General features: G+C 33.9%; 2 protein-coding genes across 5 annotated transcripts in view; both read left to right on the top strand.

The window, feature by feature from the left end:
* The window catches only part of LOC105334388 (ubiquinone biosynthesis protein COQ9, mitochondrial), a 59891-nt gene that overhangs the window by 31052 nt on the left and 3521 nt on the right, over window positions 1-25318 (top strand). The gene's annotated exons all lie outside the window — the stretch shown is intronic.
* LOC105334406 (uncharacterized) lies at window positions 866-25031 on the top strand. 3 transcript variants are annotated; one of them, XR_010709489.1, is made up of 5 exons: window positions 866-1138; window positions 5164-5263; window positions 6952-16884; window positions 17214-17365; window positions 24882-25031. XR_010709489.1 is itself a non-coding variant. In XM_066071843.1 (3 exons), exons 1-3 carry the CDS (start codon window positions 16730-16732, stop codon window positions 24887-24889), a joined length of 315 nt encoding a protein of 104 aa, XP_065927915.1. In that variant the 5' UTR covers window positions 8962-16729; the 3' UTR covers window positions 24890-25031. The 3 variants fall into 3 exon arrangements, 1 of the variants encoding a protein (XP_065927915.1); XR_010709490.1 differs by lacking the exon at window positions 866-1138 and adding an exon at window positions 1146-1364; XM_066071843.1 differs by lacking the exons at window positions 866-1138; window positions 5164-5263 and having other exon boundaries at window positions 8962-16884.

Genomic DNA, 25318 nt, shown 5'->3' on the forward strand with positions numbered 1-25318 from the left:
AAATAGATAGACCTTTTTACAGATGTGTAACGGTCTCCCCAACCTATATTATGTAATGACAAGTTCATGCAATTGTGTAATAAGTGATTTTGTTTATATTGTAGTATCTACAATTTATTCCTAGTGAATAAATGATGTTTACTAGCTGTCTGTGTTATATCTGAACATGGGACAGCATATACACACACACACACACACACACACACACACACACATATATATATATATATATATATATATATATATATATATATATATATATATATATATATATATATATATATATATATATATATATATATACCGACATTTATCAGATTATAACATAATTCAAAGAATCCATTTTGACTCTACACTTTGCCTACTTGATGTTTTTTGCCTGACAGGACTCAAATATATTGGGTTTAAAATCAACTGGAGCCCGTCACATTCAGTTTCGTATAAAATCCACATATAAACCCGACAGGATGCAGTTCAAAAATAAAACCTTTGAAACTTCGCTGATCATAAAGCCTGTTGCCCAAACCATTCGATTACTCAATAAAATATGTTTAAAGACCAATATGTAACTTATGTGAAGCCAACTGAATTGGCGATGAATATCGATACGTACTAAAGAATCATAATTTATTTTGAAATTCATATTAATCATTTTAATCCAAATCCTAAACAATTAAGCCGTCTAAAATATGCCACTTTACTACTAAGAGGTTGGTCGCTAGAATAATTACGAATTGAATTGACTGAAATAATTGGGCAGTCCCGGTAATTCCTTTTGGATCCTTTTGTGTTCCTTTTGGGTCCTTTTGTGTTCCTTTTGGGCCCTTTTGTGTTCCTTTGGGTCCTTTTGGGTAAATCGATGTACCGCCCTTCACGCGACATTCCCTACGCATGCGCATAAGCCAGGAAAGTCGGTCGCTCTTTTCACGGTAAAAGTCTACAGAAGACGATTAAAATGAACAATAAAGTGCCTCAATCCATCTGTGGAGACAGTATGGCAGTCAAGGACACAAGTCCGTCTGTGGAGGCGGCAGCCCGCGGGACGAGTAACATTGAAGAGTCCCATGTCGGGAATTTCAACGATGATGGATCACTCCCACCGGAAGTCGTCAATTTTTCAGACATTATTCAAGACCAAGTAAGGCAACATCTTGAATTATTGCTCAAGCGTAAAGACGTTGATATAAATTTTAATGATCAACATACAGTCACTGCAAACGAGATAAGGACGACCGGTAAAAATGAGAGCGCCAATTCCAAAATGGCGACCATAGATAGACCTCATTACCCTGAATCTTCTAAAAACTATTAGACCAGAAAAGCTCAAATTGGTATGGAAGCATCTTCAGATAGTGTAGATTCAAGTAAGTTTAAATCATGGTCCCCGGGGGTAGGGTGGGGCCAGAATGGGGGAAGAATTTTTACATTGGAAGGTATAGAGAAAATCTTTTGAAATCTTCTTCTTAAAAACTATTACCGTAATCCGGTGAATATACGCACTTTTTTCCGAGCATTTTTTCACTGTGAGAAAGGGGTGCGTATTATACATCCCTATAGGATTTGGACATATCTTTTTCCCTTGCTGAAGCACGGGGTATCATACTGCCATATTACCCATGCTGTTCACAGACAGGACAGATACCCTGCTATACATCGTAACATTCCTTCATTATCACTTATATATTATTATTACCTAATCAAAGGGATATTTTGTTGTTTTATTACAAATTAAATATTTGCATCTATTTTGAACTGCCAGTCAATAGACTGCGATCTATTAGTCCGCCCGTCAATAGACTGCAATCTATTGGACCGGCAACGTATATCAGAACGCGTGTACATTATAATGTTACATCCTTTCTCAGGGAATGTATTATAATATTTCTTTACATAGACGCTGTTTTTAGTACCTGGTGAAACCAAATTCAATGTTATCAAAATGAAGTATCAAATAATCAACAGTTTTAAAGCCTCATATAAGGTAAAAGACTATTTAAAATCTAATGGATTGAAGACTCCTCCTTCTTTGTGTAAACTGATATTAAATTGAGATGTTGTAATGCATGCAGCAGGGTTGTAAAAAATGGAAAAAACCTTAGTATATTGCATAATGGCATGAAAACCATCTGCAAATTGTAAACACGGAAAACTAAAAAAGGAATTAGGTAATAAAACAATTATTTTATGCTTGAACAGTCAATAGACCAGAATTTTTTCCCTTTGTGCAGGGAACAGCTCAGTATGATCTATTGCCCTCGGCCGTTGGCCTCGGGCAATAGATCATACTGAGCTGTTCCCTGTACCTCGGGAAAATATTCTGGTCTATTGACTGCTCAAGCATTAAATAATTGTATATTATTTAACCCTTAGAAAATCGTTGTTATAGCATGTAATTAAAGAAAATGTATACTTTAAGTCTGTTAATAAATAAACTGTTTCAAAATGGCCTTTAAAAATTAATTTGAAGTGCCTATTCTTTATCTCTGTGTACGCCGCCATTACAGCTGTTATTAATAGAATGGGGGGTTGGATGGCCACGTGCTATTTGTAACCGATCTTTGAAAACAGCTTACACACCATTTGGCTCATTTTTAACCATTTCCATGTAATGCTGATTGATTTATTGCAAATAATTATGAATATACCGTATTTTTCCGACGATTAGTCGGTATTTTTTTCCTCTGAAGCAGAGCACCCGACTTATCGTCTTGTTCGACTTGTCGTAGGCTCGATGTCAGAAAATTTTTAAAAATAGCATTAAAAATCTTGGTTTTAATCATCTTGAGTTGGCTGTGTGATTGAAAATTACGTTGTTGAATTCACTGTTCATCTTTAATAATTATCATTTTCACTCATCTGTCAACACTTAAATACATAATAATAACAACAGTTATTAAAAAATGTTACATTGTCCTTAATCAATTAAAAGTTTTACCGTTCCGTTTTTATAAACACATCGTCACATGGTTCTATGTATCACTAGTAGGAAGATAACATTGCGCAATAAAATTGAAACCAAGTTTGAATGGAAGAAAATATTGCAGTAGGTCCGGGGGATGTTTTTTTAAATTTAATTATTTTATTTGTAAAGAGTTGTTAGTGGAAAGTATAAATCAGAAATATTTAATGGTCAAATTCAATCTTAAAATACGTAATCGGCAATTATCAATACTACTGTTTATACAATAGGCTGACACCGGTTGTGTTAATTATCTTGCCCTAAGGCTGAGATCTTTACGGCAATTTCACTCCCTGTGCATATAAAGAGTACCTTTATAAGAGTGATTATAGTTCATTAATTATTGTCCAATTCTTTGATTATTGTTAGATAATTTTTTTAGGAAACGTATGTATGTCGTATATCGTCATTATCAAGTCGTACAAATGATCGATCTATTTCTAACAGTGTCTATGTAAAACAATAGCGTGTAACTGCATTACTGGATACAAAGTAAACAAGTTTCATTAAATCATAGTAATTGCTAAGCTTTCTTCACTTGAGATCCCCCTTTGAAGTCCGACACGAGACAGGTGCATGCCTATGACACCGGAAATTGTTAAACAAACATTGACCACGCGCCGAGTCAACAGGTGGCTGGTTACGTAATGACGAATACACTGGCGATAGTCAGAGTGGATACTTATTTTAATGCTTGGGAATAAAATATTTCTGACAATGTAAGTTTAGTTTTGCATAACCTGCGATATCGGGAATTGTTTAAAATGCAAGCGACTTTGTAGAAGTTGCCGGTATTTGAAAATTTGATGCATAAGTATAAAGCGTAATTGTTTAAATGTTAATCATTAATAATATAAGTAGCAATATCGGTGACATCGTGGCATTATACACTGATAATGTTACTGCAGTTTTATAGGCCATTTTGAAGTGATAAGATCGACGTATGGTCTGAGATCGACGTATCATAGGATTTTGTTAAAATTTTGGCTATAAATGGGCAATTCGACGAGTCGTCCGCATCGACGAGTCGTCGGGAAAATACGGTAAATAATTCTATAACCTATTTCCGTTAATTGAAGCCATTGTTGTGCTCGCCCCACCGCTAACGCTTGGGTATCTCAGACACTTCAGTGTACTATACACAACACAACTATTATATATATTATGTTCCAGGCCTCCAATTTATCACTTTGATCGGCATCATTTAAGAATTTAATAAGGTCCATTAATTATCTCCATACCTGTACATCGTCCATTTTTCACTACACAGGGGTTTTAATGACTAAACAATTATATAACGCTTGTTTAAAGTAGTTGATTTTATTTACGGTAGAATATTTAATACTAGGTCTATTTAAAACATTGATTATGAAATTAAGATATTACCGCGATGTATTACATGTAGTTACAATAAAAATACTGCGTTTTTCCGGTAGCGTATTCCCGCGATGAAGTTGAGCGTGCATACAAATTATAACTGCCTTGTTGATACTCGGGATTGCCATTTGGTTAATTTTTTGATGCGTTTTATACATCCCAACAAGCTTTTTTTCACCACTTTCAGGTCTAAAGTGGGGGTGCGTATTGTACACTACTGCGTATTATATTCACTGGATTACGGTAGGTCAGAAAAGCTCAAACTTGTGTGGAGGAATCCTAAAATAGTGTAGATTCAAGTTTGTTTAAATCATGGTCCCCGAGGGTAGGGCGAGGCCACAATTTAGAGAAAATCATTAAAAATATTCTGGGAAAGTTTTCAGTCCAAATGGCAGTAACTTGTGTGAAGGCACGGGTTGTGCAGATTAAAATTTGATCAAACAATGATTTCCTAGAGAAAAGTGGGGGGGGGGGGTTATATAGGAATAGAGAAAAATCTTCTTACAGGTACAACAATAAATGGGGCTTGATATTTACCATTTTAATGAGGGAAAAAAATTGGCAGATTTAAAAAAAAAAAATTGAGCAAGATTTACTTTACTTAGTTGTCAAGATATTTTGATTTTTTGATACTGTATAATGCTAAATTGCTATATTTTATCAGAGTTCAGGCTATTTTTGCTCAGGTATGCAATGTGGCTCCTGGGCCTCTTGTTTCATTCAGAACTGTTTTTGGCATATATCCATTACATACACAGTCCTATGAACCATGTGGGCTATGGGCCTCTTGATTCTTAAATGCTATAATTTTATTGTACATGTTATAGGAAATTGGCGTACTGGAAAAGATTGATGCAAAAGAATTGGACATGGCTAAAGATTCATCAAGACTTGGACAATGTTCAGGAAGCCTGACACAGACAGCAGGTGGGTTTTCATTGGTCATGAAATGAAAAAGCATTAACATTCTAATATATAATTCAAAAATAGGCATATATCATTTATATTGTCTTATCTCTGATAAGTAATGTCTGAGATACACTCATGCCGAATTTCAAGTTATGGGTCTCAAAATAGCGGAGATATACTTCATTAACCGTTGCACACATTCAACGAAAATTTGATATATGGATGTGTTTAATGAATATACGTGTTGAGTTCAAATTTGTTTACGGTCTGATGATTTTTTAGTTAAGGCTCTTGAACTTAGAAAAAAATTGGAAAATCTCTTCGCAATCATTATCTCAACAACCGTTGCACACATTCAAGTCAAATTTATAAAATCGATGTGTCACAGGAATATACAGGTTGAGTTCAAATTTGGTTCTGGTCTGATGATTTTTGACTTAGTTGTGCCGCTTAAACTTTGAAAAAAATTAAAAATTCTCAGTTTCCCCTCTTACTTTTGAAAAAAGTACAGATCGATCAGCTTCGAAAATATTTCCGATCCGATGATTTTTTTTATAGTTATGCCTCTGAAAGAAAATAAGTAATTTTCAGGGATTTATAACTTATTATGCAATCAAGCAAATGTTATACTAAATTTGGCATTTGAAATTTTGCTTGCCTACAGGGGTATTTGTGGCATTAGGACACATCTAGTTTACAAACATATTACTACAATTTGTAGTTCTTTCACTTAGAAGTCCACGCAACCTGAATACCTCGATCGGAAATTAACCGACTAAAGTTTCTCAGCCAGAAAATATATATGCCAGTAGCAGTTGAGGAGCGATCAAAACTAATATGATGACAATAAATGCTTTTATGAATTCATCTCAGCTTTAAGGATATGGCCTGTGCATCAAAAGGTAGCATTAAGGGGTTACAAAGACCTAGATTTCACACCTGATATTCCTGGCCAACTTATGGTATTCCATATATTGTCTTAGTTTTATAAAATGGCTCTTTACAAAATAAGCCCTTTGCAACTACTTTAGTTACCTTTTAATGTCCTTGGCTAAAAATGAGACCCTTGTCTAGTTTTGTACAGTCTTCACGACAAATTTTTTTCAGCACATGCCCTATGGGCATGTAGACCCATCATTTTAACCCAGCCCATTCAAATTTTTACATGCCCAACTCAAAATTATTATATGTACCGGTACATGTATGGTGCAACCAAAATATATAAATCGCCCAATCATGAGTTCATGACTACACGTGGCATCGATGTACATCTCGTAATTTAGCAAACATATATACAAAAGGTTTAACTAAACACTTCAATGATTACGATTGACGCTTATTTGACAAGTCGTACCAAGAATGTAGACTGCACAAAGCAAGTTAAGCGAATAACTTGGGTATGATGGAAGAAATGGAAAGTGAACATTTTGTACATTGACAGAAAATTTACACATGCCCTCCGGGCATTTAATTTGGCAATTTTTACATGCCTGCCTGCAAATTTACCAGGCCCCGGGCATCGGACTCCAGGGTTATTTCGAAGACTGTTTGTATTGTATTTGACTTCATTAAAGTATTGCCATACATTGCATTACAAAATTTGCAGCCAATATTGAACCCTAAAAAATATTATTGATAATGTTTATGATGAACGTTATTGCATGTATTTATCAATTTGTTTAATACATGTGTCTTTTGATTTGTAGGTGTATCAAGGAAAAGTTTAGAGAATGATGTCTCGTTATGGTTAAAGACTGCAGTTGGTTTGGATGACAAAGTCTTTGAGAAGTATGAAAGTTTACAGGAGTTGAATGGATTGACCCTGTTTTCCTATGGAGGAGAGAATGCCCCTACTGTTTTTGCATCGGAATCCAGAGTGCCAATGAGAATTGCAATTAGAATTCTATGTATTAGAGATGGAATTCATGAAAAAAGATCTAATCCTCTACTAAAATTCACATCAGAACAGATATCAGAATTTTTGAATGAAATTTTTGTGAAAAGGGATAGAAAATGTGTAAAACTTCTGCGTGAGCACATCATTAAATGGAACATAGATGGTCTTATATTTTATGCTTACAAGGATGGGAAAGAATTTCAAAGTGACTTTCATGATTTGGACATAGATGGCATTTACTTTAGAAAAGCCATTATAATGCGTAACGAGAGATTTAAAGTACCAACTCATACTTACCTCCCTTTTTGTGATGAGGTCCAAAAAGCCCTTTCAAAATCAATTACAAAAGAAACCAGAAGCATGGATAATAGTATATCAAACTCCAAACTACAACATCCTGTGCAAGAAGAAAGTTCTAATGAATTGTATGCAAACAAGTACAAAAAATTGCTTTGCCCAATGCTGTCGTTAGATGAAAGCATTGTACGCAAATTGTGCAAGCCATGCATGATGTATGTTATTTATGGATCATTGACAAATCCTAATGATGAGTTTGAGAAAAAATTTGCATTTTTTCTGGTATGCGAAAAAGATGAATTTAAAGAAAAAGCACAACAAAAAATTCTTTGGGAAAAAATAAACGAAAGTATCCGGTCTCGTGGGTTTGACCTTCTAACACAAGATCAAAGAAATAACTTAAGTGGGGGAAATGATATGCCTAAAAACCAGTGTAACTTTTTATATGTTATGGAAAAAAGCTGGGAGGTCATAAAAGGTTTGTTTGGTATTTTATTAACTACCAAGAACATTTTTGAAAGTAAAGAAAAGCGTTTTGTCACGAATTTGTCAAATGATCCTGCAAGTCCACAACAGTTTTATTTTGCCTTCAGAACATCAGAGGAATATTTTGTTTTTGACCCAGAAAATTATTCTAAAGGCTTTGAAAGACAGATACACAAGAATTTAAGCAACAAATTTCAACGCACAGAGAAAAATGAATATTCTTTTCAATGTCCAACTAAAGTACTTCCTGTTCAAGAAGGAAGTGTAGGAAATGGAGAAATTCACCCTATAAACCATCTACATGCAAGGAAAGAAGAAGCTGAAACCAAACAAATTAACATTCGGTATCCAAGAAAATTCAAAGAAAGCTCGGAAAATGTGAAATACCAAGTGGGAAGTATTTTGAATCAACCAGAATGTGGTGGACAAGTGTCTTCAAGGGCTTTGGAGTTTAAATCCCTTTTTACATGCATTAAGTTTAAAAAAGAGAACAGATTCATAAAATTTCAGACAGAAACTCTAAGATTTGCCTCTGCTTGTCTTAATTCTAGAGTAAATGGAACCATCTACTTTGGTGTAGCAGATTCTGTTGGCAAAGAGTACAAACATGGAGAAGTAGTAGGTTGTAAAATTACTGAAATTGAGGATGACACCAGAAATGCGTATACGGACGAACTAAAAGATTCAATTTTAAACACTGGAGCCTTTTACTCTGAAATGGCTGATACTGCATTTCAGTGCATTTCAGAACCAAAATTTGTTGAAGTTGAAATACCCAATGAATCAACCCCTCATTATGTGATTGAAGTGGATATAGAACCTGCAACAGAAATATGCAAAAATTTTTACTTTAAAGTTAATTTGAAAAAGATTAAAAATCAAGATAAATCAGTGAAAGATGAGTATGTAATTTTTGTGCGGAATGGTTCCTCAACAAAAAAACGTGTAGGTGCAGAAGAAGAACTTTTCATCAAAGCAACACTGCCAGATCTTGTTGCTTTAAGGAAAAGCCAGGGATATGCGAAAATATGCAATTAACAATGAAATAAACAACATTCAATAGTTTTTAGCTAAGTGATCTAAAATCTCAAGTGAGCTTTTCTGATTATTTTTTGTCCGGCATCATTCTGTCTCTGTAAACTTTTTACATTAACTTCTTCTCCACAACCACTGGGCTAATAATTTCAACCAAACTTGGCTCAATGCATCATTGGGTGAAGAGGAAAATGAAGGGTCACACCCCCTTTGAAGGGGAGATAATTAAGAATTATTGAAAATTTGTTAGTATTTTTTGTTAGTATCGGTTCCATTAAAAGCAAATTCTGTTGTTTCTAAAGTGTTCAACATGGACAACAATCACATTATTTGCTTTGACACACACTCCTCTGACAAACACACCATTCAGCCAAAGGTTTCTACTACAGATTATACATCTTAGCCAAAACCTTAGAAGTCCATATTGAAGAACAAAATCTTTCTACTGCTCAAACTCAACAACTCCAAGATCTGATTGGACAAAACAGAGATGTATTTGCCAAAGATGCCACTGAACTTGGTAAAACAAACCTCCACACACACTCTATCATTACCAACACTGATATCCCAGTCCGCACCCCAAGATATTCCCAGAATCCAAAGATGCGTCATGAGACAGAACGTCAGATTCATAAGATGTTAAAAAATGATGTCATTGAGGAATCAACTTCTCCTTACCAAAGTCCGGTCGTTATGGTGAAAAAGTCTAACGGACAATACAGATTTGCAGTAGATTACAGAAAACTGAATATCATCACAGGGCTTGTTTCCTTTCCAATTCCAAAATTAGATGAAGTTTTTGACACAATAGCTGATTCTAAATCCAAAATTTTCAGTGTTTTAGACTTAGCTAGTGGATTCTGGCAAGTGCCCTTGGATGAGAAAACCCAAGCACAAAACTGCATTAATCACACATCAAGGGCTTTACCAGTTCAAACGACTTCCTTTTGGCTTAACAAATGCTCCAACAAGTTACCAGATGCTGATGACGAAAGTTTTACAGGAACTAAATTGGAAAATTGCTCTTATCTACATTGATGACATTTTGGTTTTTTCTAAAAGTTTTGATGAACATTTACAGCATTAAGCCATTTAGATCTTATCTTTCAAAAACTTCGTAAAGCCAATCTTACTCTCCAGCCAACAAAATGCCACTTTGCTGCCCAAGAAGTAAAATACCTTGGACACATCATTTCTGAGAAAGGAGTTGAAGTAGACAGAGCTAAGATTGCTGCAGTGGCTGACTTTCCACAACCTCGAAACTCTAAACATGTCTGCAGCTTCCTTGGGATGTGCAACTAATACAGGAAATTCATCAAAGACCGTGGCAAAATCTGTGCTCCCTTATTAAATCTTCTAAAGAAAAATATCAAATTCCAGTGGAAACCAGAACACACTGAGGCTTTCAACCTTCTGAAGACAAAATTAACTTGAGCACCCATCCTTGCCTTTCCTGATTTTAGCAAACCATTTGTATTGTCTGTCGATGCTTCTGATGCTGCCATTGGATATGTCTTGGGACAAATAAACTCACAAGGACTTGTGAATGTTATCGCATATGGAGGACGTACACTCAGGGATAAAAAAAAAAAGTGATGGCATATAAACCATAAAGAAGGACTCGCTTTGATTGAAGCCATTAAAACCTTCAAGGCTTACCTTACCAGTGCTGAATTCACAGTCTTCACTGACAACATCACAGTTCGTTGGTTGGATACATGTACCAATAAGGATGCATTAGGCAGACTAGGACGATGGGCTCTATTCCTTCAGCAGTACAAATTCAAGATACAGCATCGCCCAGGAACTAAGAACCAGAATGCAGACTGTCTGTCCCGTCGTGAATATCCACCTTCAGACCAACCATGTTCTCCATCAGATGATGACTTGCCAGCCATTGGATCCATTGAAGCTTCCATGAAAGAGTTTATTGCCACAACCTTTGAATATCCAGAGGACAATCAACCAAGCAAACCTGAAATTCTTGCCTTAAATACAGCCGATCAACATGATGATCATATTTCAGACAATCTAACCCTCCAGCATCTGCAAGAAAATTGTCCAGACTTTCAGACAATTATCAATTACAAAAGAACAGAAAATTTACCGCAAAATGTTAAGCAAGCTACTGCAATAGTTGCAAAATTATTAATGGACTTCTTTTCCACTTTTACAAGGAACGTGCTAGGAACCAATCTCCAGATCAATGTCTTATTAGACAACTTTGCATTCCTGCACCCCTCCGAAATGATATTCTTCTCTCATATCATGACTGTATTGCTGGTGGCGGACACCAAGGACATGATTGCACATATGCTGCTATCCGCACCAAATACTACTGGCCAAATATGTATTCAGACATTGAACAATACATCAAAACTTGCGAAACGTGTCAACAGTCCAAGAACTCTAAACATCAGAAGCCAGTCCTTTTGAGACCACTCCCTATTGAGGACATTTTTAGCAGATGGCATATGGATTTCCTTGAATTACCAATAACCCCAAACAAAGATAGGTACCTTCTCTTAGTTGTTGACAACTTTTCAAAATGGTGCGAGGCCTTTCCTTTGAAATCTATGGAAGCCACTGAGGTTGCCAGAGTACTCTTTGCTGAAATATTTGCGAGATATGGAGCACCAAGGACACTTATTTCAGACCGGGGACAAAATTTCATGTCGAAATTAGTCCAAGCCCTCTGTGAACTCTTTGAAGTCACCAGACACTATACAAGTGCTTACCACCCACAAACAAATGCTGCTTGTGAAAGGATGAACTCCTTTATCAGCCAAACACTAAGATCATACTGTAACAAGGACCAATCCGACTGGGTGAAGTTTATTCCGGCTGTCCTCATGGCATACAGATCTACACCTGCCACACAATCAACAATGTTTTCACCATTTCACTTGTTGTTTGGACAGAAGATGCGCCTTCCTGTTGATGTTGCTCTAATCCCAAAACCATCCACGGCACATGAACCAAAATTACATCTAATGCGATCTGGAACAACTTAAAATATGCAGAGAAGTTGCTGCTGAAAACATTGGCCAACATCAACAGAAGTACACTCAGCAGCATGATAAGCGTGCACAAGAACCAGACTTCATGGTTGGCTCCACAGTATGGCTCTTCTGCAGCCATGTTCCTAAAGGAAAATCTCCCAAACTTTTACAAAAATGGGTTGGTCCATATTCAGTAATTTACCAGGGACCAAACCATACTTTTAAACTCCGAAGAAAATTCAGACCACAAAATTCTGAAGAGTCTCGTACATGCCAAAAGACTAATTTAAAAAACTTACTATAGTCCTGACGATAGACCTCACTATTTCTTACCGGAATATCAAGATGTTGTACTCAATCCTGAAGAATTGGACAACCAAAATACTGAGGAAATTCCTCCTCCAAATGCTGACCAGCCTCAAGCTAATGCTGATCAGCTTCCAGCTGATGATGAAAATCAGCTTCTCCATGAAGATGATGCTGAAGAGAATAATGATGATAATGATGATGACCAAAGCATCAGATATGCAGCTCATGATCCCCAACATCAAAATACTCCACCTGAACCATCATCTTCTAAACCAAAGAATCAAGCCAAAACTCAAAACAAACACAAAAGAAATTCAAAATGCAACAAACAAAATGAAAAACAATCGAAACCATTTTCTACGGACCAAACAGACAAAATCCTTGAATATAGCCTATACCAAGGGAAGCCAGTTACAAGATCAAATTCAAAGGTGCAGCTCAAACTTCATGGCAAGACGGAAACCAAATCCCAAAAGCCTTAAAGGACACCTTCCATTCCCTCTATGATGCAAAAGGAAAGAAAAGGAAGCGACCCAACAAAAAACATTTGAACAAACAGGAATCTGTACAAGCCCTTTCACTCCCTCCCAAAAGTCAACAAAAGATCTACACTGCTTCCATTGACCGCAGAGGCACACATATCATGTTTTATCTCGAAAATCATGATGGATCTACGCAAAGTACCCTTATGAGGTTCCAAGCCATTTGTTTAAGCCTTAATTTCTTCAAAAAACTTGAACAAGAAATCAGTGACTGTAAATCAGGGAAAGGATGCGAGGTCATAAACAGGAACAGCACCCAATACTTTCCTGTATCCAGAGTCTTATTCCTTAAACACAAACCAACACTTTCCATGCATCATCTTACTCCTTCAAAAGCCAGGCTCCTAAAAAATTGTCACTCTTCTCCAGAAGGCATTTTAGCATTCAAAACAAAACTCTATGATCATGTCAAACTCTTCCATACAAATGCAGACCTCTAAATTTCTCAGAATACAAATTAATTTTTCAAAAATTACTCTATTACATTTTCCCAATTAGGTCATCTGATATTTATTCTGTGTCCTGTATATAGTGCTAGGTAGTGTGACTGCAGCGCACTATCATCAAATTCAAAGGACCCAGGATAAATAAACACAACTCAAATGAATTATTATTATTTTTTTTTTACAATATTTTAAAATAATTCTCCCTTCTGTTTTTCTTTAAAGATTCCGAATTTTGTTTAATTTACTGAATAGCATTAGAACGCCTGTAAGTTATGAACCAGCGGAAACTCTTGTAGTTTCTTAAACTGCTGGGGAACGGCGTAATGCTCCATCTCAGTATCAAGTAAACTTACTTTTTTCCATCAGAATAATTTTTCTTTATACCTTGAAATCATAATTCATTTTTACCAAAGTGTTGTATCTCAAATACTATTCTATTTATTTTTCTTTTCTATAAGTTATCTATAATAGGTATAGTTCCGTTGTGTCTTGTGATTTCTTGTGGTTGTGCTTACTGATTGATCATTTATCATGCCTTGCCCTATGCCCAAATTTGCAGATTCCAGGTCAACATAAACCGATGCTTTCTCCAATGCCATGAACACCTTTGATATAAGCTATAATGGAACTCCTATAGCAAACATGGGATGTTATAGCTCTTTTGATATATATTTTTTTGTCATGATGGAACTCCCTACTGGTGGGATGTCATGACTAATTGTTTATCATGATGGAACTCCCTCAGGGGATGTCATGACTTATTGTTTATCATGATGGAACTCCCTCAGGGGATGTCATGACTTATTGTTTATCATGATGGAACTCCCTCAGGGGATGTCATGACTTATTGTTTATCATGATGGAACTCCCTCAGGGGATGTCATGATCATGAACCAGTTTGCAGTTGTTGCAGTTTTCCAAGATACTGTAGAAATTCTTTGTGGCGACGTCCACTTGCTGCAGTTCCTGTCTGAGGACACCAAATCCAATGAACAGTACAAATTACAAAAGAAAACTAAGTACAAATCAACAAACCAATACAGAACCAATACAAAGACTTTCGTGATTACTAGTATGTGAAACATGACTTATTCATTTCATCCAATTATTCCATGGACTAATGTGACATTTATGATGCTGTTTTCAAAGAGACAATCTATTTTCATTATGAACAATGTAAAGTGAAATAGCTTTCTTTAAATTTTATAGCTCTATTGTTCAATGTATGTGTTTACTATTTTTCTTATACATTGTACATGCAAGTCTGGATTTTTTTTTTCTCTCCAATTTTTTTATAATGGGCCCTTGTATAATATAATAATAGTTTATTTCCAATTTTGGGCCCAGAGGGCATACAAGATTACAGATATTAGATAGAAATGCCTAAATAATAGATTCAACATATAAAAATAGTACATACACATACATGAACTTGTAACAGCCGGGCAAATGTACATCAGTATGTCAAAACATATGAACAGTGTGCACATAATATATAGTCATAAAGGTAATTTATACAAATATAAAGATAGTATCATGATTTGTATAAGTAATTCACCGGTCATTTAGATCTCAAAGTATTCTGTCTTTTTTTGAAAGCATTGATCAGAAATTCACTTAACTTTGTAATTATTATTTTGTCTTCATTCGACATTAACCAGATAAATTTGTCTTTCTTTGTTAAAAGTATAAAGTTTTTGTTGAGTATTGAGACATAATGGAAAAATGAATTTCTTTCTTCTTTATATAAAAGACATTCAGTAAGAAAGTGACTTTCATCTTCTACACAATTTTCGTTACATAATAAACATGTCCTTTTGTTTCTTTCTAAAGGAATTCTTTGACCAGTATTATTTTTTGTAAATTCATATCTACCTCTTTCAACTCGTAAGTCATGTGCACTTATTCTGAATCTACAAAGTATTTTTCTTAAATTATGAGAATGGATAAACATATATGATTCCATTGTAAAATTTTCTTTATATAAAAAATAAGTATCAAGTTTTCCAGAGGTTAGGCCCTCTTCACGTTTTAATGCCCAGTAATTTAAAAAGTGTTTTCTTAAAATTTTCTTAACTTGTTGTTTAAAACATGTGATTTTGTACTTTTTACATATAGAGAGTGAAATATTAATTTTCTTACTAAATTAGACTAAGCTTTTGTACCATGTATATACATGTATATAGTAGCTAGTACATATATTAGTTTAGAATCGATACTGATCATTCAGAATCCAAACCCTTAGGAATTGATACTTTTAAAGTATATTTTTCCTGGTTTAGTCATTTCTTAACTTTAGGATATTATTATCTATACTGACCCTATGCCTTTAGGTTAATGATATTTTCATAAAAATAATTGACCTGCTACAAGTATCGGATAATATATGTTGTTAATTTTCTCGTATTAAAAAAAATCAGGATTGAGTTATAGTATTTTTTATGATTTCAGGAGAAATCTTTTTGTGAAGTAGGGGGAGCATATCACCAGTGAAATGACATCCATTTCACTTTTGACAACTTTTAGCATACATTTTCATAGTTTACATTTATTTACTTTATTTTTATCTTATATGTTCCCATACTTAGTAATTCCTTATTGACATCTAAAGCATTCCTTATTATTTATTTCTAAAGGTTGTCCAAGCTGTTGTTTACTTCTTAATCCCCTAGAATATTTAGTGATTTCACAGTAATTGTTAATCTTTATTGTCAGTGACACTGCTCATGGTACTGGGCACTCATAGGTGTTAGTTAGGGTAAACAAAACCACTTTGACTTCTTCACATCAAAGGGATGACACTGATAACTTAATTATTTGATTAGCCCTAAGTGACAACTTTACCTTAGGCAATTCATAGAGAAATTAATTCTTATACATTAGTTCTTTTAGAGAGAGTTAGCTTTGAGACTTCGGACTGAAAGGATGTAGGGCGAAGCTAGGAAATCATGTAGAGTGTTAGGAGACAAATTTCTAATTCATCTGTTTAGGCCCCTTTCTCTATATTACTGTTAGGAACAAGACTTGCTCATTAATGTTGTTACCTGCGTGTGTAGATTGGATTATTTAACATTCAATCTTTAATAAACATTTCTCATATCCTGCCATTTGGACTTTGTGCATTCTTGATTTACTTATTCCCCTTGAGCTTAATTCCCAAAATGAACGTGCAGCATCGCCTAGTTATGTACCAGACATCCGGGCGTGGTCACATACGCATGCTATTTGCTGGGATCTTATTTTTGTATCTTCCTGTTAAATGTTGGCTTTGCTTATTTTGTATATTCACATCAGAGCATTGGTTCACAGATATGTTGCCTTAACAAATTAGCCCTATTCTTGCTTTGAAATTTATTTTTAGGAACCTCATAAAGGTGATGCCTCGTCTGGGTGAACTTTGTAATCTGTGATAACCTATGTTTTATTTACCTTATCATATAAGCTTTGAGCAGATGTAATAGAAATGGCGGATGTTTGATGTGCTGACAGTGCACCAGTACTGGGGATGGAAATCAACCGCAGGACACCTCAAGTGGGCCCAGGGGGATGGGTCAGCATCCTCACATAACAGTAATGGAGGGTATAACACCCAGGGGACGGGCCAAGAAACTCGATACACTGAAAAGTAAGTGACACCTATATGTAACTATCTTATAAAATCTTGATCTATTCATGAATGTGTATATATACATTTATTTTTGTTGTGGACAGTGTGAATACTATTTTAATGTGGAAATGTCAAAGTTTAAAAGTAAACAGCAAGAAACATTGATCTTAATATTACAATTCATTTATTGTTATCTATTTCAATTTCTCTTTTTTTGGGTAAAAATTAGTACATTGTACATGCAAGTATCAAGTTTTCATGAACAAGAATATATTTTGAAGTCTCTTAATTTTGTTATGTATTATCTTCATGTAATATCATTATTTTTTTAATCCGAACATTTTCAGGTTAGATAACTCTGAGGACCTTGTCAATGAAGTTGAGGAAGAGGAGATGCCTGAGGAGACTGAGGAGGAATACCAGACTAAGCAGGCTGTCCTCAAGGCTTCCCTCCCTTTTGTCCATCAATATGGCTGGACAAAAAAAGCAATAGTAGCAGGTTTGTTGTTTTCAACAAATTCATGTTTTACATATATGTAAAACATGCAATATGTAGGGTTTTTTTCAAAGAATATACATTATACATATATACATTTACATTTGTAAAGAACATGCATTTTAGATCATTGAAGATTGTCGTATTTATGGCAAGAAAATTATATAAATATTCCTTGGTTAAAAATGAAAGTTAGCAGCATACTATTAGATCAGTTCAAACAAACGTATATGGTATAGTGATGTACAAAATTCACCATAAAGTATGATAACAGACTGTTTAAAAAATCATTGGCTTTTGCGGGATATTTTTTGAATTTGCCAACAAAACTATGGAAGAAATATTGTATTTTTAGAACTGGTAATGCAAAACTAAATTGAGACAGGAAGATGGTTCAATATTTTAAGAGAGAATAGAACTTGTAAATTATGTACTTGTAATGAAATTGGAGATGAATTCCACTATTTGTTTAACTGTTCTGATTTTTAGCTCACCGAGACGAAGTCAGGGGGAGCTTATGCTATACCCTCGGCGTCGGTGTCGGCGTCGGCGTCCGGACCTGGTTAAAGTTTTTGTTGCAGGTCCTGTTTCTAAGCTATTACTTGTCCTATCTTCACCAAACTTGCATGGATGATGCATCTGGACCTACTTATGGACTTGAAAGACTTGGATGCTGAATCTTAGTCCTAAATTTCAGATGCTGGAGGAGGTTAAGGTTGTTGGACCAGGTTAAAGTTTTTGTTGCAGGTGCCCTTTGATAGAAATATCTAAGTTACTGCAGGTCCGTACTTTACCAAACTTGCATGGATGGTGTGTCTTATGATACTGATGCACCAGGCAGGCTTGGGTGCTGAATCTGAGCTATAGGTTTCGGATGCTGGAAGAGGTTAAGGTTTTTGGACCAGGTTAAAGTTTTTGTTGCAGGTGCCCTTTGATAGCAATATCTAAGTTACTGCTTGTCCATACTTCACCAAACTTGCATGGATGGGGTGTCTTATGATACTGATGCACCAGGCAGGCTTGGGTGCTGAATCTGAGCTATAGGTTACAGATGCTGAAGGAGGTTACGGTTTTTAGAGCTGGTTAAAGTTTTTGTTGCAGGGGCCCTCTGATGATTATATCTTAGTTACTACCTGTCCTAACTTCACCAGACTTCCATGGATGGGGCGTCTTATGATACTGATGCACCTGACAGGCTTGAATGCTGAATCTGAGCCATAAGTTTCGGATGCTGGAGGAGGTTAAGGTTTTTAGAGCTGGTCAAAGTATTTGAAACAGGTGGCCTCTGATGATTGTATATTAGTTATTACTTGTCCTAACTTCACCAAACTTCCATGGATGGTGCGTCTTATGATACTGATGCACCTGACAGGCTTGAATGCCGAGTCTGAGCCATAGGTTTCAGATGCTGGATATGGTTAAGTTTTTTGGAACAGGTCACATGTTTAATAGATAATAGTACTATTTCAAACTTGCATAGTTGATTAAACTGTAATATGAATGAATCACAGAGGAAGCTTCAGATGCAGAGCTTGATCTCGATTATCAAGGATGCTAAAAAATATATCTTAGTTATTACAGGTCCTAACTTCACCAAATTTGAATGGATTGTGTGTCTTATGATACAGATGCACCTGACAGGCATGGATGTTGAATCTGAGCCATAGGTTGCGGATGCTGGAGCAGGTTAAGGTTTTAATTGCTAGTGCCCTCTGATGATGATATCTTAGTTATTACTGGTCTGAACTTCACCAAACTTGCATGGATGATGCGTTTTATGATACCAATGCACCTGATGGGCTTGAATGCTGAATCTGAGCCATAGGTTTCGGATGCTGGATGAGGTTTATTTTTTTTTTGGAACATGTCACATGTTTTATAGATGATAGCTTGCATAGTTGATTTAACTATTTTATAAATGAAACGCAGAGGTTGCTTCAGATGCAGAGCCTGATCTCCATTATCAAGGATGCTAATGAAATTTCCCACTTCATTCAAACCTGCTTGATAGATAGATGTTGTTGTTGATAAATGATATAACATGATTCCTATGATATAGTATTGTATGGTATGAAACAATATTGTTTAATATGATACAATATAATATCATATGTAATATTATAAAAAGTTATATGATACGATATGATATTGTATCAATTTTTTTGATATTTTATGTTATGATATTGTATTATGATATTGTTATGTATAGTATTGTATATTATAGATACATAATATTGTATACTATTGTATTGTATTAATAATTTATTATTTTATCACATGATACTAATACAATATATTGCAAAAACTAATATTGCATTCTATGATACAATATTGTATATTCTATAATATTATATTATACAATATTGTATAATAAAATTATATGATATTAGTTTCTGTAATATAGAATTATATCACATGAAATTGTATAATATGATACTGTAATATTATATAATATCGTATCATACAATATTGTATAATATGATATTGGTTTATAATATGATATATTATCACATCATATGAAATTGTATTGTATGATATTGTAAATTATATAATTGTATCATATGATACAATATATATAATATAATATTGTATTATATAATATTAAACTTTTAATTATCACATAATATTGTATCATTTGATATGATACAATGTTGTATCAAATTATATTGTATCATATGATACAATATCATATTATGTATCAAAAATGAAACAGTATCATACAATATCATACTATATTATACAATCTAATATCATATGTTTCAATGTTATGATGAAATATGTAATATGATATTGTAATATAATACTATATTGTTTTATATATTATGATATTGTATTATTTGATCAAATACAATAACTTATAACACAATACAATGTCATATCATACCTTACAATATCATATCTCATCATTGTTTATTATGGTATTTTATTTATATAATAGTGTTGTGTTGTGCATGTACTATGCCTAAATAGTAGTCAGGGTTTGATACATAGTGCACGAGCCGGACGCGAGTGCACTATGTATCAAACCCTGACTACTATTTACGCATAGTACATGCACAACACAGCACTATTGTTATTATTATGCCGACTGTTGAATATACTGACGTGCTTTGCTATATTTAAGTAGCTGTGGCGTTCGAGAGTTGACAAGTCCCTATAAATTATCACTGGAAAGAGCAAGCTTTTTGTTTTTTTTCTTCAAATTAATCAATTGATTTGATTGTTTATTTAAACAAGTTGTTGTGCATTAAAAAGTCAACAAAGGTTTATGTTCTCGTCAACTAAACGTCTCGCTTGGCCTTACCGAGAAAACTCAAAATGTTTAGCAGACGAAATCTCAATGAATTTTTTTCTTGTACATTCTTTATCAAGCGTCATTTAAAAAAGCGTTTTTGTGATTCTCATGTAGAATTTCTTTGAAAAATGTTCAATCAATTTGTTCAAAAGTTTATAAGAAACTTTAACTTTAAAATTACCGTCAATAATGAAGTGTTTTTGGAAAAATGAATCATTTTAATTGTTTGATGTCAGTCGTATATATCTACGTTTTATATATATAAATACCGTCAGGTTTGATAACGGCTAATTTAGCGTAGCGGTAACGCGTTGGGCTTCAAGCTTGAATGATTTTAGCGTCATGAGTTCGAATCCCGCTGTCGGCGCTTGAAAGATTTTCGTTGAAAACATTTGCCGTGCTCTATTTCGGCATAGTATGCTTACGCTATATACCGGTAAATCCTTTAATACTATGCGAAAATAGATGAGTATTGAATATATAGTGACAAACTGACAGAAGGCATAATAATGTATTATATGATATATATGTATCATAAATGTTGTAAATATGATAGGATGCAATATTTAATTTTATATTATTGTATTGAGTAACATATGATTATCATACAATTTTTTAACAGATGATATATGATATTGTGTCAAAACAGAATCCATGAATATCGAAGATCATAAAGTATGATTTTCATTTAATATGATAAAGTTGGTCTCATAAGTGAAGTTTTATAAGGGTGATGTCTCGTTTCGGTGAGCTTTGTAATCTGTGATTACCTATGTTTGTATAACTGATGCTAGAAACCTGTATTTACCAAAATATTATATATCAAACCCAAAATGAAATGTTTTGGAATTTGAAGCATCGTTTAATGTATCAAACAAAAGAACAACTTATCAAGATTTGTAAATTAATAAATACATGTACAATTATTGAGAGAGTTAGCCCTCTTGGTTAAGGTCAAGATCTAGTAAATGAATAAATCTAGGTGCCTACAGGTTTATAAAATTTAAGATATAAACTCTTTCAATGATGCTTCATAACAATAGCTTTGTTTGAAAGGGTGTACTGGTGCTAAAATTTTTGGTAAAAACTTTTAAAAATCATGTTCTAACCATCATTTTCAATGAAATATGAAGGAAATAAAGAACAAATGTCAGAGTTTTGTCCATTTTTTACTAATAAAATATATCCAGAATGCCTTCAGTTTCCCCAAAAACGGAATTAAACAAGCTCGCGGCTATGTTAAGGCTGCCCGATTAATTTCACAGCGATATGTAGAAAGTCACTTGTCTGTACTTCATAAGATATGACGTCATAGTTAACTTTGACGTCACGATCTGCATTCCTTTCGATCGTTCTTAGGGAATGTATCGTAACGTAATAAGTGATATTCATTGTGCATAGTAAAACCGCTTCATTCCTTTACATAGACACTGTTGTAAATACTAGTGATACTAAATTCAATATCACCGATATGGAGTATAAAAAAATCAACAGTTTTAAAGCTTCGTAATAGGTAAATAACTATTCATTAACTAATGGTTTTGAGACTCCCCCTGCTACGTGTAATCTAATGAATGGTGATATGTATGTGCATATAAAAACGACTTGGCACAAGTGAAAGATAAAAACAATCTTAGTATATTTTACGTGAAATCAGGAGAGAAAATAAGTACCACTGTAAATCTTGCTGGGGGAAACCTACCGATTAACACGATTTTCTGTAAATCGAGCCTAAAAGGTAAAAATGTGCCTAATTTCGATGGCGGTGCGAAATGTTTTGACAATATTTCAAATACTAGTAAACGAAATACTTATATGAACCCCCAGCAAGAACTGCAAAATACATTACTTATCGAAGGATTTTTCATAAAAATATATTTGATTTAATGTCATTATTCACTTGTGCCGATGCGATTTTTATAGATTATTTACCGTGTTAGAATACACCCGTCACGTGCTTAAGAAAAATATATGACGTCACAAAAATACATCAAATATAGTGTTGGATGCCACTGTTAACTTATGTAATAAAAATTTAAAGAAACTCACTCGGTTAAAGCATTTTTCGAAAATTAAAATAGTATCATTTTTAATTCGATATATGTAGCTTCGGACAGCCTTAACATAGCCGCGCTCTTGAACTCCTCTTTAAAATGATGACAAATTGAATATAGGTATCGGGATTACTTTTCCCATGATTTAATATAGAATGTCATGAAATTGTCTAATTTCCTACATAATTTCTTTAAAGCCGTAAAAGTACAGGAAAAGATTCTTCAAATCAATTATGACGTCATTATGGTTCTAGCTCCAAAAAGACTCTCTGGAATCATTTACTAGATCATGACCTTAATATACTAATCCTTCTTCACAATGTAATTTGTATCCCCGAGTACCCAAACTCCGTCAGCATAAGCAGAAAACCTCCCGCATTTCTCTGTAAATTATTTTTTGTGGTTTTAATCATTTGCAATCACTGAATATTATCTGAAACAAAATAATTCATAAAATTATTGACAAAAATATTTTTATTTTATTCAAAAAAACTCTCTGAATACGACGTTTATCACGGGTGCTTATCATATCTTGTGAACCTAACTCCGTCACCCACATGCTCTATGATAGGGCAGGGAATGAAGACACATTAACAATTTAGTTAAAACTCCATTTGTATCTAGGCCAAGTTATAATAAGTAAAAATGGTGCATACAATTTAAATTGTATTTAATTTCATCGAAATGAAATGATCGCCAGAATAAAAAATGGGTCCATGTAACAACAATCATAATGGTCTTTTCAGAATGTATGGATGCCGTTTGATTTATGTCCTTACATATTTCAAATTTTTATTTTATTTTAATTAATATATATATTACTTATTATATTATTTATTTATTATATTTTTAGAAATGTAGCGTATTCTAAATAGCAATACGCCGTAGATATCTATACCCTGTATAAGGCAAAAGTATCGACATGAGCGATTTGACGTTATCATCAAGAGTAGTGCATAAAGGCTATTGCGGACTGAAAAAAATGTATTAATTACCTTAATCAAAAATGTATTACATGTGAAATGTTTCATATTGACCTCTCTAAAAATGGCTGACCACCGTAAATGGTAGAATGGGCCCGCATGTCAGAAATATCGATATTTTAGTGCACCCGTGAAAAAGTTTTAGCTGATTTCACACAATTAATGGTGCATAAAATGAACAAGGTTTAATTCTGTTATTTTTTGACACATTCTTCAATTTAACCGTTGCAAATTGTTGACATTTGATTAAAGATTTTTGACAAGTAAAAAATGACGTCATAATTGTACTTTTTTTCAAAAGGCGAGGAGTTTCCCGAAAGTGACGGAGTTAGGATAGTGACGGAGTTAGGGGGCTATGCGATATATATTTTCTCTACACTGTAAACACAGTTTAATGAGAATAAAGTTCATTGTCATTGTATATATCAAAGGGTGATTATATTTAATGATACCCAATTAATCTCTATAATTATTGATGTGATAGTTTTTAACTTGAAGCATGATCAGTGACCTTGAAAATTTACTGTTGACTTTGACGGTCATGGAAAATGAGGTCATTTTCATGCTTTATTCAAAATTTACATGAATCTGATTGAAGAATGAAATTAGATGCAAGTCATAATGTAAACGTTGATTTAATTTGTCATCAAATAAACAAAACACAGCCATTGAGGTTCAAATCTGCTATAATTTAAACACACAAATTGTGGACTTAGGTTACTATTACTAATATAGACATTGTATGCTCAGCAATACATGGCTCTGACTTTCCAAGGTCATCATTGTGTCCAATGAAAAATAACTTGAAATATATTAAACCAATAGAGTGCTAGAGTTGAATTGCATAATATAAAATACAGACTGAACTGTCTAGGAATTTGACCCTAGAATTACCAATGGAAATCAAGAATACTTGTTATGACCTCTAGAATGTCACTGACTAGCTCTAAACCAGTTCTTATCTAGAACTTGCCCTATTGAATATTAAAATAAGCTAAGAAAGATAACTCTAATAATGAAACCTCATTCTCAATATCTTATACTGGCAGGTACACTGAATCTGTTACATTGTTTCAAAAATTTGTCTGAAAAATACATGTATCCTGTCAAACATTGGTAAAAGATCAGTATGAAGATCTAATTTTTTTAGAGAGTGCATTGTGTATAGATGTTTTTATCTGTTCCAGGCACTTAATCCTTATAGAAATGCCACCTGTGGTCCACTGGATGTTACCCAGGGGTGGGGCAGAATTAGTGTTCTATTTTCATGAAGAGAGTGATAAAGAATTGGAATTTTATTTAAAACACAGAGTCAAAGAATCAAAAGAAAAACATGAGTAAGTCTGTATATATTTGTTACAAGAGGAAGAAGAAATTCCAATTGTGTAGATAAAAGATTATTTTATGAAATTGATGTATTCAAATACCTGTTAAATTGTTATGAATACTTATGATATCGAAAAAAATTACTCCCATTAGATGAAAAGAAGCATACCCTTTCTTGTACAACTAATGAAAGGGTATTATTTAATTGATGACATATATAAAACTTGAGAGATATTTTTTGTATGATTTTCATATTATTCAATTGAGAATATTTTTTATTATCACAGAAAAATCAATA

This window comes from Magallana gigas, chromosome 9 (genome assembly GCF_963853765.1).
Source record: "Magallana gigas chromosome 9, xbMagGiga1.1, whole genome shotgun sequence".
Lineage (NCBI taxonomy): Eukaryota > Metazoa > Mollusca > Bivalvia > Ostreida > Ostreidae > Magallana > Magallana gigas.